Source organism: Telmatherina bonti (assembly GCF_933228915.1).
Source record: "Telmatherina bonti genome assembly, chromosome: 6".
Lineage (NCBI taxonomy): Eukaryota > Metazoa > Chordata > Actinopteri > Atheriniformes > Telmatherinidae > Telmatherina > Telmatherina bonti.
In genome coordinates, this window is record NC_136624.1 from 31,428,692 (window position 1) to 31,447,872 (window position 19,181).

The window sequence follows — 19,181 nt, forward strand, 5'->3', positions numbered from 1 at the left end:
ACAAAAATCAATACTAAAATTGTGAAGAAAAAAATCCCGATTTCCGATTTTTCGATTCGATTTTCCCACCCCTACTCTGCAGTATGTTTCCACTATTTGCTTGACCGCTAAGTGACCCAGGATGAGGTATACATGAAGAAGGTCATTAGTTAAGAATGCATGAGCAATCTTGTTGTTCTGCTAATGCAAACCGATGACAAGTACACTAAAGCATGTGTAACACTTGTGTCAAGCAGAGGAGAACCTGAAGGCTTGGAGATGGACTCCATCCACAGAAAATGTACCCTCTGTCAACTAAATTCACATCCATCATTCAGTCATGCTACTGGAAACTGACCTTTTCCATCTCAGCCTGCTTAGTGAGCAACAAAAACCTTGGCGTGACATGCAGCTTTTGCTCAAGACTGAACATGCAATGGTTTTGGTTTCCCATATCTAGCTCCCTGGAAAGTTCTACTGTACTCTGCTGCTGACCACTAAGCCCCACACCACTCTATATCATCCTGAGTGATGTTCTCTCACTGACAAGCCTGTCTGAATAATAAATGAAGCGGTATTGCAAAGTAGCCATGCCTATGTCCCCTTGCTATTGGCCTCTCACCTTCTAAATGTCAGTGTCAGAGAAGACCTCCAGGGTCACAGCTGCATCAGTGTATGAAGAATATAAGCAAAGGAAGATAAGGTGATCGCCTAAAAATACAGCATGGATTGTCAAACAGAGATACCATGTGGTGGGGACATGTAGTGTGTGTGCTGCTTCAGCTGGCTCATGTGATAAGCTAATGGAGGGCACTACATCACCTGTCTCGGTGGAAACCAGCAATGAGAGGTCTCAGAAGGAAACAGTCACTTACTTTTCCTGAAACCAAATGGGTCAAACTGGAACTAGAAAATGATAACCACACAAACAGGGGGAAAAAGGAACATTTACAATTAAATAAAAGCAGTTATTCTTTACTTTTCTTTGGGGTAATTGTACTGTGTCAAAAAGTAAAGTGCAATGGAATATGGGACTTCAATTGAATTCAGTTCAATTCAACTTTATTTATATAGCGTCAAATCACAGCAATGCCATCTCAAGACACTTTACAGACAGGAAAAAAAAAGGCAATTCATAATAGCCTCTATAAGGAAACCAACAGATTGAGTTGGAGGCTCCAACTCAATCTCCCATCCTGAGCAAGCACACTGGCAACAGTGGGAAGGAAAAAAACTCCCTTTTAACAGGAAGGAAACCTCCAGCAGAACCCGGCTCAAGGACAGGCAGCCATCTGCCTCGGCTGTGTGGGGGGAAGAGGACAGACAGACCTTTTAAGGAAACACCAATATCTCCAGAAATGATCCAATAACTTTACTATGAACTTGAGCAAGAGGCATTTTGTTGTTGATGTTACATTCAGCAGCATGGTGGCGTCGTGGTTTGCACTGCACTACTGTTTAGGATCATTCAGGTCAGTTGCATCCTTTCTTTTGGGACTTTACACACTTCACCCTGTACATGTGTCGGTTCTTCCATCTTCATCCCATCAAAAGATATCCATGTGAGTTTAATCATTCTGAACTGATTCGGTTGAGTTGAGAGTTGACGTTATCCTTGTGATGGACTGGGAACCTATCCAGACTTTATTCTCTACCTCTCACCCAACGTCAGCTGATGAAATCATAAAATAATACTGATAAAATCATTATAAGCAATATTACTACCATCCTTATCACTGATAGCTAATGTCATAGTTGTATTGAAGCATTATAGTATCTTTTAATGATAATTACAGGATACACACAAAAACATTGAATTAAAAATTACAAACTGGAAGTTAAAAGAAATGTTTTTACTAACAAAACGATTACATGATTTACAAGGATGTTATTAAAAACTGTTCTAGTGCAACGGTGTAATTTGCACCAAAGTTTTAGAGTATACTGCCATGCAGATGATGAGAGCAGGCAAAATTCTTTATTTGGAAATATTTAACATTTGAAGAAATTTATCTTAATATTAAACTTGTGTTTATACCAAAACATTAAACATTTTTAAATGAATTCATTTTCAAATGAGACATTGTGAGTTTCTCATTGGTTTCCCACAGCAAACAGCGACTTACACACCTAATAAACACAAAAAACACCATGTTTCCATGGACCTGGTGAATTCAACATTCATAGCACTTCTTATTTAAGTCTGTATTTTCTTTCCATTTGGTATTTAAAGGAAATATTTAGCTTTTTAGCTGCTAATCGCTTTGCTGCGTACATTTATCTTTTGTTTCTCATTTGCTTGGTGCTTTTAATACAAAAGCTTTTTAGATCCTTTCTTTTAAAAACAATTGAGTGTTGCTGTATCCACTGACGCTAATGTGAGCTGTGAGAGTGAAGCACTTATCAAGCTTTCACATATACAGTGATTCGATGCATTGCTAATGCAGGAAAAGACTGTATGCCAGAGACTAAAGGGAGCGTTCAAATGAATATGCGCAAGAGCAAACTCTTACTACTGGTGTCTTCTCAGAGCCCCAGTTCTGGTGTCTTTCATTACATATCGTTAAATGGTGAATGTCATGGTCTTACACAACCCTTAATCTTGTAAACTCCCTCCCCTTTCATAATGACTTAAATAAGTTTGTTTAGGAGACATAATACTATTTCTCTGTCTTGAAAATGTTCTTTTCATCATTTTGCATTTGTCTTCTCTGAGCTAAATATGTGAACCAATGAACAGCCACACGGGGAAATTAAATAATGTATAGCCAGTCTGTGCATTGGGTCATTTGTGTAGACACATAATCAGTCAAACATGAAACAGGTCCAGAGGGGAAAGACAGTTGCTGGCAGGCAAATTGAGCATTCTGTCCACGTTGGTAACACAGCACCTCCATCAATAAGAAAAGTAATTTATAGCACACAGGAACGGAGTCATGCTCTTTGCAAGCATCTCTATGTGTAAAAGAGAAACGCATGGACTGCTCATGGACTGCACATTTGATCAAATTCTCAACTTTATCACAATCACGTGCTGTAATATTTTCCTGATGGACGTAAACTTCAACTTTTAACGCACCGTGGAAGTTGTGGTTGCAACATAAGTCTGTGAACTCCACAATAAATCATTTAGGCTTAGCAGATAAGAAGCATATGGAACTCACCCTGACCACAACACAAACAGTTTAATCCTTTTCTCTGTTGCTCACAGATGGACAGATTTCCTCTATAGATTAGCAGCCACTCTGATGGGACGCAACTTCCTGAATTTTCATTCATGTCTTCCCGCACTCGGATCAAAGGCGTGTTTTAAATCAATAATGCTAATGCTTATTTCTGTTTAGAGACCAACTTTATTAGTGTGTGTGATTGGAGTGGTACAACAAGGATTTCTCTCAAGCAACAAAAATACATAAAAAGACTTTAGAGTCCCAACTTTTCCCTGTGTGGCTATGGTTGGTATAAAAGTGTAGAAAAAAATCATTGCAACACTGAAAATAAAATGTCAAAATTATGTCTGAAAAATATAGAAATCCATCTCCAGCTACTGTATTTTGTTAGAAAATGAAGACATGTGTTGTCTCTTTGCATGTTGGAACTTCTTTAAGTTCTGAGAATATTTTAAACATTATTACGTGCTTATGCTGATTAGTTGTCATGAGCTGGGATTTTATAAGAAACGAATACGGAAGAAAACAGAAGTATGCGGACAGCAGGAAGACAGAACAAAGTTGAGTAAAGAAAAAGAAACTAGCTGATACATCTGCCAATGTACCAAAACTCCCTCATGACTTACAGTCCACATGGTGATATATGGCACTGTAATCATTCTGGCAGATGGGAAACCATGTGCCATGAATTTATGGCTCCTCAAAGCTCACCTAAGCACAACAGAGGAGCTGCTGTAACCCAGCAACAAATCTTGCAAACAGCTCATAAAATACACTCCGGTATGATTCCAAGCATGGTTGTTAGTGTACACACAGAGACAGGGTGTTAGGGAGAGACAGAAACACACCAAGACAAAGGAAACTATCTTCTCCATTACTTAGGGTCACAACTGAAAATAATAAATATCTATATATATACATATATATAGATATATATATAAATATTTTTTTAAAAATCCCACTGACTGCAGCCACATCTCCGCTGAGCCCCTGTACTCCGGCTGATGAGGTTATCATGACTGAGTGCACAGCAGTAGTCCCCCGGAAGTCACGCATCCTAGACCCTCTGAAATATCCGACTACCCATCACCATCATGTTTAATGTTTTTCACATTGATATTTCATTTTTTTTCCCCATAATAAATGATCAGTCAGGCAGATAAAGTGAAAGTGTGGCAGATAATAGAACTGAGTGGATCACCCCACCTTGGCACCGTACTGAGCCATAGCCCGAGCACACAGAGATCTCAGACTTCACAAACAACAAAGCAAAGTGCTTACAGTGAAGTCAATTGGGCATATCTGATGTGCAGTAAGAAGTGCAGTTAAGTGCCTGCAGTCATGGCTGCCTGTGGCTCTCTGGCATGAGAAGTTTCCATGCAATTAGTTCAAATAGCCTCTGCCAAAGCAGAAGAAGTCAGTGTCACTTTTTGTCACTCAGTATCCACTTCTCATCCAAAGCCTCAGAGATTAAAGTCAGCACAAGGCTTTTAGGAGACAGGACTTCACATTCCAAGAAAGCACAAGTGTCACAAAATTAAACAGGTGAAATAAAAACTTCATGAGTCAACATTACTGTTTTATCTCTCAGCAGGACCACAGGACTCAGAACTGCCCCCTTTTCCATTTGTGAATCAGCTTAACATCAATTTATTAATTAAAACAATGTTTTCTCTGTATTCTGTAGTTCAGAGTTGATGAGTAAATTTAGGAAAAATCCCTGTGATTGCCACTATGAGCCCTCTGAGATAAACTGAGGCATGCTGGGACACACTTTGTCATGTGAGCTGGTTTCATTCACAATCACTTATGCTTTCAATTCACCGGCCAGCTCGCAATGATATAAAAATGATGCCGCAGTCATTCAGCAGAAACTGTTCCACCCAAGCAGCAGCTTATCTTTTATGGATGAAACACTTACCTGCAAGTTTCCCCCTTGTTTACAGTAAAATGGAGACTTGAGTCAGTGTGAAACTATTCAGTAAAACACCTCCCCATTTTACCCCCCCCCCCCCCCCCCCCCCCCCCCACTGCTACCTTTTACAAGAATTGACTTGTCTGAGAGAGTGCTGGAGGAGCCTTTGTGTAGATTAAGAGAGTAGTTTTGGGTTTTAACCTCCAAAAGCCAAAGAATCTGGAGATATTATTCATCACACACTGTTTCTCTGGCATTGACACAAAAGTCACAGTTAAAATTTCATCACCACTGAAAAATGAATAATGTGTGTTTGGGAAGTAACTACCTCACTGATGCAACGCTTTAGTTAAGCTTCAGAGAAAGGCTGAGCCTCAACATGACATTGTCACTGTGTGCTGGCTCATATAGAAAATAAACTGCAAGGAAATTAGCTGTTTGGGGAGAAAAACAAAGAAACTAAACAAAACAATCTTATCTTCATTTCCCCTTCTTTCACTCAGAAGTTTCCAAACTCCTGAACTAAACTTTGGCATGCACAACGTGCTTATCTGAAGATAAGAGCTTGCATGCTCTCTGTTAGACCAGAAGCAAAGGACATACATTTTTTTCAGCTCCGTTGGTGTGCTAAAATAAATTCAAACTGAGTGGCAAATCCATAGTTCAGAGCAGATATGAACTAATTTAAAGATACAAAGTAAAAGAAAGAACAAAGAGCTTCTCAATGAAGTGGAAATTATGGTTGTTAAGATGTGTATTTTGCAAATGTACAACAGAACAGGCTTTTCCTTAGTGATCACTGTGGCTCGTGTCATTGAGCAGCAGCTGCAGAGCTGAGCAAATATTCATATTCAAAGATAAATATTAGCTCATACAGTCACAATATAGTTAATTTTTAAAAGCAAATTCATATAATCCACATGAAATATAATAATAAAGGCTAATTAAAGTTGACATCACATTTTTAATTTATAGTTCAGTCACAAAATATTATATTAATACTTTATAATAATGTCTTATCAAACCCTGTGCAATTCGTTTTAAAAGCTTTAGCTTTATAATCCTGCTGTCCAATATTCACAAATATAACTTATGATGCTAAACAGCTCAGTAACTGCAGCATGCAATGACTTTAAAACTATACAATATATATGTATATATATACTTATTTATCCAGTTCATTCGCTGCTAAGTTGAATGCAAATATATTTGTAATCCAATTTGACTTGAATCCTCCTTAAAGCCATTAGTTCTTTGTATAAATATTTTGAAATTTAGGTTTGAGCTTAGTTTCTTTTTTAACAGTCTGTGGTCCTTTCTTTATACAACTAAAAAAATAAATGTAACTTTTTTACTGGTTCAGGTTAAAAATGCAGAAAAAGAAGTCAAATTATTTTTCTTTTCACCACTTAAATAAGTGAAGCACAGAATTCAAATCTGTAACATAGAGATTGAATGATAACAGATGAATAAGCAAAGAAATGGGATAAATAGATTCTTCCTGTTTGAAGAGGATTTCCTCAACACAATCTGCATCAATTACCTCATTGTACTAAAACTCACCTGCACAAACCCAGTTTGCTGAATAACAAACAGTTAAAACTTGTGATAATTTGCGATCATTCTCATCTTGAATGGTGGCACCTTTTAGAGTCTGATAAGATGGGATCTATTCATTGAAGCTTCAACAAATATCAGCTGCTAAATAGGCAATTACCCTTTTCTCCAGAATGAAGAGAAATGAGTTGAAGAGGTTGGTTCATTAATCACATTAAAATGATTTTTTTTCTTGAGAAAAAAAACTTTTGTGGAGATGGCATGGGTGCACAATAATTAGGTAAATGTTTCATCATTAAATACTGTCTTAAAAAGATACTTTAGTATTTAGTATTATATTAAGATGTACTATATTAACAAAGGCGCCATTCAACCTCTGCACTTGTACACGCTGGTTAGTTGTAGAGCCTGCATTAAAGCTGAACTTCCTCTAAGTGTAAATCAGCCCTCACTGATACACCTGTGCATGTCCAAGACAAAATGTCAAAATGTCTGCTGTGACAAAGATTTACGTACAGTAAACTAAAAGTTCAGTTTTTTTTTGCAAAAAACTTGAGTTGTTGTTTTTTTTTTTCTTTAACAACAAATATAGCTGGCATGTGCATTTTGTGACGGTGATCTTTATTGTGCAACCCTGAAGAATATTTTGTTATTGTGGGATTTTGTTACTGAGAGAAATCATTTCATTAATGAGAAATTAATCACAGTAAAAAATATTTGCCACCTAAATTCACCAAAATCAGGACAATTCATTTGTGTTTCCCCTTTTTGGCACAATAATACTTCTCAGAAACAGGATGGGACGTTTGTTTATCTAAAACAAAATCACAACCAGGATACCTGCATGCATGTAAACAGTCATAATGAAAATGTGAAAGTCAGCTTTGTTGATCTAACATTCTTGTCCCGACTGCAAGAAAACCAAGTTCAAAGTATCTGCTGTATCTCTACATGTCTTTCATCAATGTTGTTGAATAGTTAAGAAAATAATTAAGAGCATCAGTGACTCAGGGTCAGATATGGAGCAGGTTCTTTAAATAGATGGGTTACATAAATTATGCAGGAACTCCTGTTCAAAGAGGTGTTTGAAATTTCTATGAGTAATGATTTGACCATCATAGCTAATGCTTCTGGGCCACTTGGTAAAACATTCCACCCAGAAAGTCTTCTCTATCTATCTTTATGCTGGACCCAATCATGACTAAAGCAAAGCAAAAAATGGCAATTTTACTGCATGGTAAAAATCTATGATGACTATAACGAAAGGCCTCGTCACCAAAAAAGATTTTATATCAGGATTTTCCACAGTGACACACCGGTGACATGTGAAAACAAAACATCTTGGCATTTATCATGGACTGCCTTTCAACTTCCCTATTTTGCACAAGTGATGTGACTAAACATAGGATTTCTTAATGAGTATAATCCCTAATAAACTGTGCTGTTAGTCATCATTTTGAGTGGATATTGACCAGTCCCATCTTTAGCCAGTTTGTTCCCTTAAAAGTGCTGTTAACATGACAGCTCTCATTGATCCAGCAAAGTGAAGTTCTCCTTCTCCTGGACTCTGAGCTACGAGCCAGTTAATGAGTTGGATGATTGAATACTGGACTGGAAATGAGGCAGAGGTGGCAAATGAAGCCAAGAGGGCTGCCTGAGGGGATGGGAAGGGGAGGTGGGTGTTATGTGAAGATCTAAAAATATATATTTTGCACAAGAAGGTTCCCTGCAGTGGTGACATCTCTAGCAGAAAGTGATCAGGCTCATTCTGTCCTCTGATGCCACTGAAAAGGAACACAAATTAATTATGTCCATATGCCCACATGCAGACCCCGCCGGCGGCTGTCTGACTGAAACTAATAAGGGGAAACAATGAGGACTGTCATGTTTTTTTTTTTGTTGTTTGTTTGTTTTGTTTTAATTAAAAAAGAACAAAACACCAAGCATGAAAAAATTAATTGACCCACCATAAAACTGCACTCTTCTTTTGGAAATTACACATAATAAATTTCTTATTATTAACAGGAGGAGATGAGACAAATTAGTTTCTAAGGTCATGCTATTCATCACAGGTGAGCAAGTCAAACTTTGCAGTCAGCTTTGAGGCTCATTTCTGAATACAAGATCTTCCTCTTAACTTTTATCCTCCTCCAGCCGTTGAAAGTGACAGATCAGGTTAAAGGAAACATCAGATCAAACCAGTTTGACAGAGATTTATACTAGCTTCAGGGTCTCAAACTGGATTTATCGTGCTCTACCTGACATTGCTGTTTTTAGTTTGTGTGTGTGTGTGTGTGTGTGTGTGTGTGTGTTTTGCTTCCAAAAGCTGTTTTCTAAATTTAAATCCTCCAAGTCAAGATCAGAAAATGGAGCTCTGGAGGAAGCACAGCATCTGCCAACTGGAAAGCTGGCGCTCTTTGGGCAAGACACTGAACCCCTCCTGATGTGTCTATCGGGGTATGAATGTGAGTGATGGTAAAAACACTTAGTATGTAACAGAAGTGCTGTATGTGTGTGTGTGTTAATGGTTGAAAGTGACATGCAAAATCAAAGCACTGTAAGTTGTCAACATATGACCAAAAAAGCACTATCCAGCTACAGTCCACTTACCATTACTTAAAGCTTCAGTAACACAAGGCCTGATGGCTGTGTGCCAGTGCTGCCATCTCTCAGATTACCCACTACTTTCACCTGATCTGCCCTGGCAACCTGGCAGCAATGGGAGGCTGATTAAGACATTACCTTAGCAGCAAATGATGAGCTGGGCTTCTCCAAGAGGTCCCAGAGTTTCTTTCTCTTCTCGGAGCAGCATGTGGTTGTAAACTCTTCGCCTTCCCTCTCCCTCATGTTCTCAGCCTCTCTTTTGAGCTCTTCGTTCATCTGCTCCTTCTTCTGGTGATATCTGGCCTGGCAGCAGGACTCCAAGTAGATCTCATCGATGCCCCAGAAGTCCAGCTCTTGACTGAAGGAGAGGGCGCACATTTCCTCCATCATGTGCAACTTTCCTGTGCGGTAGAAGTTAAGAATGGAGGTGAAGGCGCCGGGATGTCTGTCGAAAAAGTACTCGTTGCCATCCAAGCTGTAATCGTCGCATATCTCCATGATTGAGTCGTGGGTGTTGCAGTCCCTCAGCTTGCCCAGTCTTGTGCGGGGCAGCCTATCCAGTGTCCTCCACAGGACCTCGTGCAGAAGCCCCCCGACGTTAAGTCTCACTCGACGGGTCTGGGTTTTGCTCCGGATGATGTCGATGGTCTCCGGAGGCAGCGTGGTGGTCACCCGAGGCCCAGTTTTGATCATTTTCGATCAAGTCAGTCAGTCGATCACTTGAAAAGACTGAGAGATGCAGTCAGGTAGTTTAAGAAGACACGATCCTGAAGATGACTGCATCAGGGCCCCCCTCCGTTTTTTGTGCCTAAAAAAAAAATGATAAAGAAAAGGACAATAATTGCTGAGCGCGCGCTGCGGGCGTCCTACAGTAGCAATGTCAGGTGGTTTATCCACTCATCAGAGGACCAAATAAATATTTTAATCAGCTTTAAGAGGCATAGCCGCTTTTCTTGATGAGCTGGGGGGGGGGGGGGGGGGGGGGGGACAGCAGGGCCAATGATAAACTGGTCTCTGCTTGTGAGCGCTGTCCGGTGCTGAAACACCCGACCTGTCACTCCGCCGGTTTGTCGCTGTCCACGGTGCTGAAGGGTGCCAGTTCGGGTGGGACAGTGATCAATTTCGCCTTCATGTTGACGTGTTATGATCTGTTATGTGAATGCGTATCTGAGCTGTTCTCTAGATATGTATTCAGCTGGACTAATACTGACACCGATAATCAACTTTGATTAACAACCCATATCGTCCTGCGTTGTCCCCTCAGAGCAGACAGAGGAGACAGAGACTTAATTATAACAACTACATGTTGGCATACAGATGGTCAGACTTTTTGATCATTAGGACTGAATTTATTGTACTGATCGTTTTAAAAAAGTTTGTACTTGTTGCGACAAAACTGGTCTTTTATTGGGAATATTTGCGTAAATCTGTTGTCAAATGAAGCGCCAGCCACGATCCTTAAATCCCAGTGGGCTGCAAAACCACGATGCTTAGACTTATGAGACATAGAACAACAACATTTCCAAACACAATGAAGAAATGAAAATGATACTTACGTGTCTTCCTTATATCCCGATTAACTTGACAGACCGATATCAGCAACATTTCAGGAGTGACCGCGTTACAACTTGTTAAGCTTGCAAAGCTCTCCAACGCTCTGCTGGGAGCTGATGGAAGCACCACGAGCTACGCACCGACATGCTGGAAAATACAAGGTTCGACGGCAATTGAAATGCTCTGTCTGCTCATGTGCACCCCTCCAGGGGCGAATCAACAAGTAGACTCCTGACTGGGAATACCTTCGGTATCACGCCTCACACTACCTGCTTGCAGTGTGAGCGCGTGCTGGCAGGCGCCTGTCTCTGTTAAACGGGATTCTGCCGGGGCTGATTTCATACAGGCTCATCCAACAGCGTAGACTGTGTGAAGTTAACCCTCACAGAGCCGGAGAGCCACATCTCACTGCGTCTCAGCTGTTTGCCCGTTTTGTGCGGCAGCGCAACTATTCCATCGTGGCTGTGGTGGTGACCACACATCAACTCCGGATTGTTTATCTGTCAGAATTGAACAAAACGTCCATTTTGGAGTCACTGACAGTAGAAACAGCAAACGTCATTCAGTGAGCTTAGAAACTTCATTTTGAAGTATAGTTTCTGACAGCAGTGCAGTGCATGATTCTCAGTGTTGCCTGACTGGTTTGCTTCCATTGTGGTCAAATTTAGAGAAAAAGTTACTCATTGATCTGCATGAACGCATTCAATACACAAGTTTCAGTCTACAGAGGCTAGTGCCTCCTTATTTAATCCATAATGGATCAGTACTTAATTTGTAAGTAACATAAATGAAAACATGTTTAGTGTTATTTCTTTTCCTCCGGTCTATGATAGATGTTCTTTTGTGCACAATGTTTTTGTTTTCTTATAACATAAGAACCTAAAGTTTCCACTCCGGTTTACTCTGCAAACAGAAGGAGTGCTCCGGTATAACAGATGTGACCAGCTGTTTACAGTACATGCAGTCCCCTCATTGCACGTACTCTCTGTAATAGACATAAGTCATTCTTAGCTTTTCACAGCTGTCCACTAAAAGTCAAACTGTGAGCACTAGTTGAGTTTCATTATCTCATTCAAGCTTTATCTTTAGACTGAGTGTGACCAATGACATGAATAAACCATAAACCAAACACGTGACTGTAAACAACATATTTACATTTATTGATAAATATAAAACAATATTACATAAATTAAAAACAAAATAAGCCATTTTCTTTCTTTGTGTGTTCTCTTGTTTTGTATCGAACAAGCAAATCTCCAACAGGCTGTAGCACCCCAAATCCATGGCGGTTGGCATCGATCCCTGGCATCTGAGCATTCGGGTCACAGAGCTCCACATCGTAGTTAGTCAACAACAAGTAAACAAACCTGAAGTGTAAACACAGATAAAACACCAAATTAAGACATGTAAGGAGAAATGAAAGAATAAAAAAATCTGTGTGTGGAAGTTAGCTGGCAAAATATACTCACTGTCTGATGGCATTGATGGCAAACAGCTTTCCCACGCAGCCATTGGCTCCTGCGCCCCACGGCATGGTGTAGTACTTCAGCCGCTTCCCTCCTTTGTAAAAATCCTTCTTCACTGATCCATCCTCATTTAGAAAACGATCATATTTGTACTCCTGCACATGGAAGAAGAAAAATGATGGAAATTATTGGTAAAGAAAACTGATTTTAAGGAGAAAATATAAAGCCTGTTTGTCCTTTTACTGGTGAAACGATCTTTTTAATGCAGACTTTCAGTTTGCTTCCCACGCCTATTAGCTCCGTTTCTGTTCCTGCGCTCTGCAAATCCTGCATTGGCCCTCAGCTCTGAGTTTTACCTCTCCTTGAGTTGCACAGGGTCAGGGTTGTGTAGGCACTGATACTGCCTTACATAAACAAGCACTCATGCTAATTACACTTAAGTCTCCCTCAAAAGAGACCCTGAAACAATTACTAGCATTTGTGTTGACAGAATAGGAGAGTTGTAGGAGACGGGAAAGGAGAAAGCAGCTTCTTCAACAAACAGGACGACAAACCTGTGGCTCTTCGTAAATCTCAGGGTCCATTTGAGGGCTGATGAGGGGGAACAAACACACCCTGTCTCCCTTTCGTAGCAGGTACTCTTGGCCGTCAGCCATGTAGAGGATCTTTTCTCGCACTACTTCTCTTGTAATGAAGGAGGCAGCGGTGAGTCTCAGTGCCTCTTCCAAGGCACTATCTGAGAAGGCAGAAGGAAATTATTACGATTCGTGCAAAAGAGCAGAAGCTTTGCTGTTGACATACATGTCTGCAACATTATATAACTCTGAGTGCTTTCTTACTACTAATGTTGTGGATTTCTATCGGTGTGTCAATTCAGCACAACTATTCTGTTATTGTGTGTTTCTTCTAAATACATATTGTTAATTATATGTGTTTTATTGTTGCATTATAAGGTATTAAGTGATTTTTTCCGATTATAAACTCAAATTCCTGCCATTTAAATGTTCATTTGTTTACAAATTTTGTGGTTAAACCCTCACCAAACACTGGGGTGTTCACAGATCTGTCCATGAAGGGAGTTTCTGAGGTGTTCATCTGTGAAATCTGGCCAAACTCCCTTTTAACTGCCATCATAGCTTCAGGATTTGTCAACAGAAAACCCAACAGCCAAAATGCAGCAGGACCAGCATTACCCTGGAAACACACAAACACTCGAGTGAGAATGGTGATAAGATCTCCAACACTGGCGTTGCATGGGGACAGCGCAGGTGACTGTTTGGTAACAGCAAATAAAAACATGACGTGGCATCCACAGTACTCGCTTCTACCTTCTCCTGCCGTTGTAACTAAACACAGAATTCAGTTCAAATTTAAGCACAATTGAATCAGAAAGGCGAATGATTTCATAATGCAGGAAGATGAAAAAGAATGGCTCCCTTTCATGTGTGTGGAATGAGAAGAGCCATGCTCTGGAGTGTCTCACTACTGGCAAAGCACTGCACAGTAATGGTTTACTTAAAAAGGAAAGCCATTGGAAACCTGAGGTCCCCTGCCATCTGCCTGCATCCAATAGCAGAATGATGGACCTATTTAGTTGTTTTTTGGAAAAGCAGAATATAACACTAAAAATCCTACAGACATTCCAAGAGTACCTGCAAACAAGGCTAACTCTCCCTCTGAGCATTCCTGCTAAGAAAATTTCTGTATTCAGAACAAAACAACAACAACAAAAAAACAACTTTACTAATAAATTCATTTTACCAGCTTTGTGAAAATGCATCACAGATCTGTGAGCAGGAAACTTCCTTAGACCCACTTTAAATTGAACAATAATTGGCTTATTATAATTTGGCTTATCTTGGTGCATTTACTGAGAAATCCTCATGTACATCATGCAGAATGTCCTAAATCCTCTAACAGTAAAGTGTGTAACTCACGTCTACACATATACACATATACACACATAAACCAAAGTAACGAGGGTCAGTAAATAACTTCAAGGCTAATTCTAGTAAATATCTGATTAATACTCCTCCAGCAGGACTGCAGGGAAGACCAGATAGGTCAAAATCAAGTCAAATTGAAAAATTTGAGTAAAGTCAGACTTTAAAACAGCAAAATTTCAACACTAAAAACTTGTGAAACAAATCCTTTTAGCTAACATGAAAACAACCATTTATTTGTATGTGATGGATAGATAGGTAATGCAGGGATGCAAATAGTGTAAGCACAATGATGCAGCCTTCAACATTCATGACCAAATTCAAAGTATTCTAATGAATCATACAAATTATTTTCAGTCGAAGACTTTTCGAGTCCAGCACCTCAAACGGAAGACAACATCTTAATCACCTGTTCATTTTCATGGCATACTAAATAGTCAAGGCAGCATTTGAAGCCCGAAAGTAATAAAATGTATTTTTATAACTGTGCTGTAGAATTACAGGTGAACAGCGCCCCCATGTGTCCACTATTAATACTGCACCTCTGCATCTATTCTGACATTCATTTTCTATATTCACTTTGTCATCATGTAGTTACCATCAGGCAAAATGCTATGTAAAAAAACAGAGATAATGCAAACACTACACCAGAAAAGATTTGAAGCAGCCACGTTTTGGCTTTGAAGTGACAGCACTAATAATCGCAGCCTGTCTCTGCTCAGTTGAAGGAATTCAATTCTAATTCCCCTGAAGACGCACACACAGGGCAGAAAAAACACACAAACAGCACAAACAAGTTCATCTGACTGAGCAGGCAGCTTATCTAATCTTTTCATGTAATCATCAACAGGAGTTGTCACATTGTGCAGACAGAAGGAAACTCTTGTGTCCTGACTCACCTGTGTAGCCCAGAGTTGCATGAGCACAGCTTTTCTCTGCGTCTCGTCGTCAACTCCATCCTCCTGCAGGAGCTGCCTGTAGGCGTGGAGCCAGGGGCTTGAACCCGTGTCCTTAGTCAGACCTGCTGGAGCCAAAAGCTTCCATAGCCTCTTCCGAACGCTCTGCGCTGTCCTCTTCTCCTCTGTCAAACACAGATAAACATCACAAACCGAGAATGAGTCACAAAATATAAACATCTTAGCTCAAAGTGGATACCAGAGTATGGGTGAGTGCTGGTAGTGGGTGGGAAATAATATTTTATTGATGACATGTATAACTGGAAAAAGTACACAACTACGATGGGGTTGGGTTTTTTTTTTTACCTTTAGTGCTGTTACACCTACAGCACTAATGAAGTAGTAGTAATAATAATAATAATAAGTAATAAGTAATAATAGTAATATGAAGCACAATGAAGCAACACATAAAGAAACACCAGAAGAAATACAACATATGACGTAACAAATGGAAGTTAGATCACAGTCTCTGCAGATGACTGTGTTGAGTCATTATAAAAAAACAACACAAACTCAAGACACTCTGTAAGTCACTGAGTAAGTGAGTTTACCATGGCAACCACGACAAATCTAATGGTATCCCCATAGACTGACATAATCGGGAATGACAGCATGGTAACAAGTAACAGATGGAAATAATGAAGCACACCGTAAACACCCACTCCTGATTCATGACGTCAGCTTTGTTTCTCTTTGTTTGTCTTTTTATTCTTTTCATTGAGTTAAATCTTTCAGATGTCTGATCAGCTATTGATATGAGGACATTTTGATGTACCTGCTTTTAGTGTGCCTCTTGCCAGTTTGGTTAAGAGGCCATCAAACTTCTTGTACTCCTCATAGATGCTTGAAGGGTCAGTGCTGTTATTGTTCTGTTCTCCTCCAAATATGGTCAGATATCCCGCCCTGGTAAGAAAGGAGAAGTGTGAGAAAGTGCTGCCTTCTTAGCATGAATGACAAATGTTTTGTTGAGATGGACAGATAACCAGCCCACTTTTTTTTTTTTGTCTTATTTCAGGTTCATATTTCAGTTCTTTCAAATGACATTCCCACAGTATGTGCATTAACTCTTGACACAGGCACCACCTTACAGTCAACCATCACATAATGCACTTTGTGGCCAAACCTATTAAGGAGGTGAAAAATCATTGTGATCCACATTTGCCCTGCTAAAAAAAAATGTTAAGCCGGAAAGGTGACTTCAAACACTTGCGCAACATGGTGTAGCCACCTTACATTTTTCTAAATGCGTTTACAAACAGAGGATTAAAAAAAGAGACTAGAGTGTAAACTGTTTAGCTGTGGGCTTTTTCAATCCCTTACACGCCTCTGGTGACAGTTAAGTTGGTGTGTGGGGTGTGTATGTATGAGGATGGGACTCCATACTTAAAAAGAAAGCCATAAGAGAGGTTGAACAGTCCCTCTTCTTTCCAGTCTCTCTGGTTTTGTGGCATCTCAGCTTTCAGCAAGGCCTGCAGGTGCCTGTTCATGGTCCTATTCAGCATGGTTAAATTATTGCCAAGAAAATGCCTGCAGACACAAAAGGTTACAGAGAACAAAAAAAGAGAGAACAATTTAACATAAATGAAATAAATTTAAGAAATAGATCAATAAAACCTGAATTTCTCAAGGTTTCCTCACTTGACAGATCATTATATGTAAAAAAAAAAAAAGTTTCATGCAAGTTTTTAGTAATAAATAACTGCAAAAAAAAAATTAACAAAACAAAAACTCAGAGTTCAAATGAGTGCACCAGAAAACGGAGTTTAACAGAAAAATCCACAGTGTTGCACTTCAGAGAACTGACAGCGTGGTTTCCACTAAATATTTTCACTTCCACATGAACTTAAAATGAAAATGAAAACAAACAGTAAATCCTGTTATTCTGGGGGGGAAAAAACCAAACAAATAAAACAAATAAATAAATGAAAACCTTTTCATCATATCCTTGGCTTTATCTGGCTGGTCAAATGGGAGCTGCAGGTTGAAAATCCTCTTCATGAGCACCTGCGCATAACGCGCGAAGTCCAGCGAATCACAGTCACTGATGACTGCGTCATACGAGTGCGGATCCAACAGGAACGTCACGTAGCGTCCAGCAGCGCGCACCTGTACGTCATCAGGGTAGAAGTTCAACTTTTCAAGAATATTTGTAGGAAAGAAACAGAAACCAGAAAAACTCCCATAGAAAATGCAAAATGCTCCTTTCTTTATCAATCTTTACTGATGGGCTCTCTCTTTTCTCATTTGATGTGTTCCACACTATCAGAATGATTAATGAGGCAGGATTCTCAACAATAAAAACAAAATCACACAGCTTTGATATTTTGTATATGTTTGGTAGTATTTTCCTCCTAAGATTTAATCTTTTACATCTAACATAATTCTTTGTGGTGGGGGAGGAGTAATCGTTAATAATAATAATAATAATAATTTTAAAAAAGCATTTAAAGCTCTTCTTAAAGTCATAAAAATCCAAAATGTAAAAGATTAATAAGTTTCTATTTCTCACCGTAAATATGTTGCCATGTTTACGCTTCATCCGACTTATAAACTTTGATGCATCTTTTCCAAATTCGAGAGCATGGCCGAGCCATGGGACAGCTCCTTTGTCAAGAGGTGGTTCCCCCTTGGACCTAAAAAAAAAAAATAAAATAAAATAAAAAAGTAAATAAATGTATTACTATGCGTTTATAACTGTGCTAAAGAAAAAAGAGAGTTCAGTCAAGTAAATCTCTAAATTTAGCTTGGCAATCCAACATTCCTCCAACTGGAAGAGCAGCTATTAAGAGATTAGGTGCAATAATGAAAGAAAAACGCAGTGGTTCCTTTTTTTATTTGCACTGCAGTACGAGCTGTTGGCAACAGTACAGCCTACGTTTTCTGTACATTCATTATTTAGATAAGGGGAAAAAAAAACCAGACAGAAAAAACTAAACAGGTATGAATTACTTACCTCCTTCTGCGCGTGAGGAAAAAATAACAAAGAACGAGCAGAAGAATGGTCCAGATCATCTCGTGTTTAGATTTATGAGTTATCTTCAGCGTCCTGTCATCTGTCACTTCTGCTTTTAAGACAAGTCGCGCAGCTCGAGGCGAGTTTTACCCTGAACGCCTCTAAACTTTTAATCACAACAAATTCTCTGCCCAAGATTTCCCAAGTTTGTCTACAAGAAAACCCTCCGTGCTGAACTTCTCTCCGCTCTGCAGTCTTCACTCCCATCATCACCCTCCTTATAAGCGACTCCTGGCATTGCGTCATTCATACAAAGCTCCTGATGGTCAGACGTCATCAAACCCCGAAAAATTTCCAAGAGTTTATGAGTCTCCTAAAAATGCAGATATAATTGTTTTTTGTTTAAAAAAAAAAAAAAAAAAAAAAAAAAAAAAAGTTATTCAGACAGTGGTCACAGGAAAAGCACCCACGGAGTCAGGCTCGGAGACCCCCACAGTACAATTGTGACTGAGAGTCCAGTGATACTATGGTCCCCCCAAGTTAGTCCATCAAAGTCAGAAGAACCTGGATCAACAGTGATGATTTCATTATCCTGCCAATAAGTTTCCTTCCCCGTCACAAACCAGTCCTGACATGAACTGATGAATTAATCTCTTCCCTGTTGTGGAATCAGTTGTTAACAACCAGACTTTCACAGAAGTTATAAACTACAGTAAGAGTAGAATTTCATGCAGCTGTTCACGTACACAATATTACACACATCAAGTTAGTCATACATACTTCCCTTTAGGGGTGATTCTATCGTTTTTTTTTTTGTTTTTTTTTTAACTTGTCCAGTATTACAGCAAGCAGAATGATGATCTGACTGCTGTGCAAATTTGTTTCTTCCAAGTAGAGTTTTATATAAATATATAAAGACCCTCTTGATAATTTGAGTTTTTATTTTTATTTAGTTTTGAATAAATGTTTTGTTTTACCAGGTTTACATGGTAATGCAGGACCTGACCGGGGAGCAAGACAGAACAAGGATAGAGTGAGAACAAAAAAAAGAAAGAAAAATAAACAGAAAACAAAGAGGAGACAG

The 19,181-nt window shown here is 39.3% G+C and overlaps 2 protein-coding genes across 2 annotated transcripts in view; both read right to left on the bottom strand.

Annotated features, from left to right (window-relative positions):
• Positions 1–9,918, bottom strand: part of LOC306756858 (potassium voltage-gated channel subfamily B member 1-like) — a gene marked incomplete at both ends in the record, with an annotated part of 38,524 nt that extends 28,606 nt beyond the window's left edge. The window contains one exon of the mRNA XM_079241757.1: positions 9,364–9,918. Coding sequence (XP_079097883.1) covers positions 9,364–9,918 — 555 coding nt within the window. The remainder of the gene's footprint in view (positions 1–9,363) is intronic.
• A 2,050-nt stretch (positions 9,919–11,968) lies between these two features.
• LOC306757155 (prostacyclin synthase-like) lies at positions 11,969–18,156 on the bottom strand (the record flags this gene model as incomplete). The annotated part of the gene is made up of 10 exons (XM_079242119.1): positions 11,969–12,146; positions 12,249–12,400; positions 12,800–12,981; positions 13,286–13,439; positions 15,088–15,269; positions 15,920–16,047; positions 16,528–16,671; positions 17,075–17,250; positions 17,654–17,777; positions 18,098–18,156. 10 exons carry the CDS (start codon positions 18,154–18,156, stop codon positions 11,969–11,971), a joined length of 1,479 nt encoding a protein of 492 aa, XP_079098245.1.
• Positions 18,157–19,181: the final 1,025 nt, after the last annotated feature.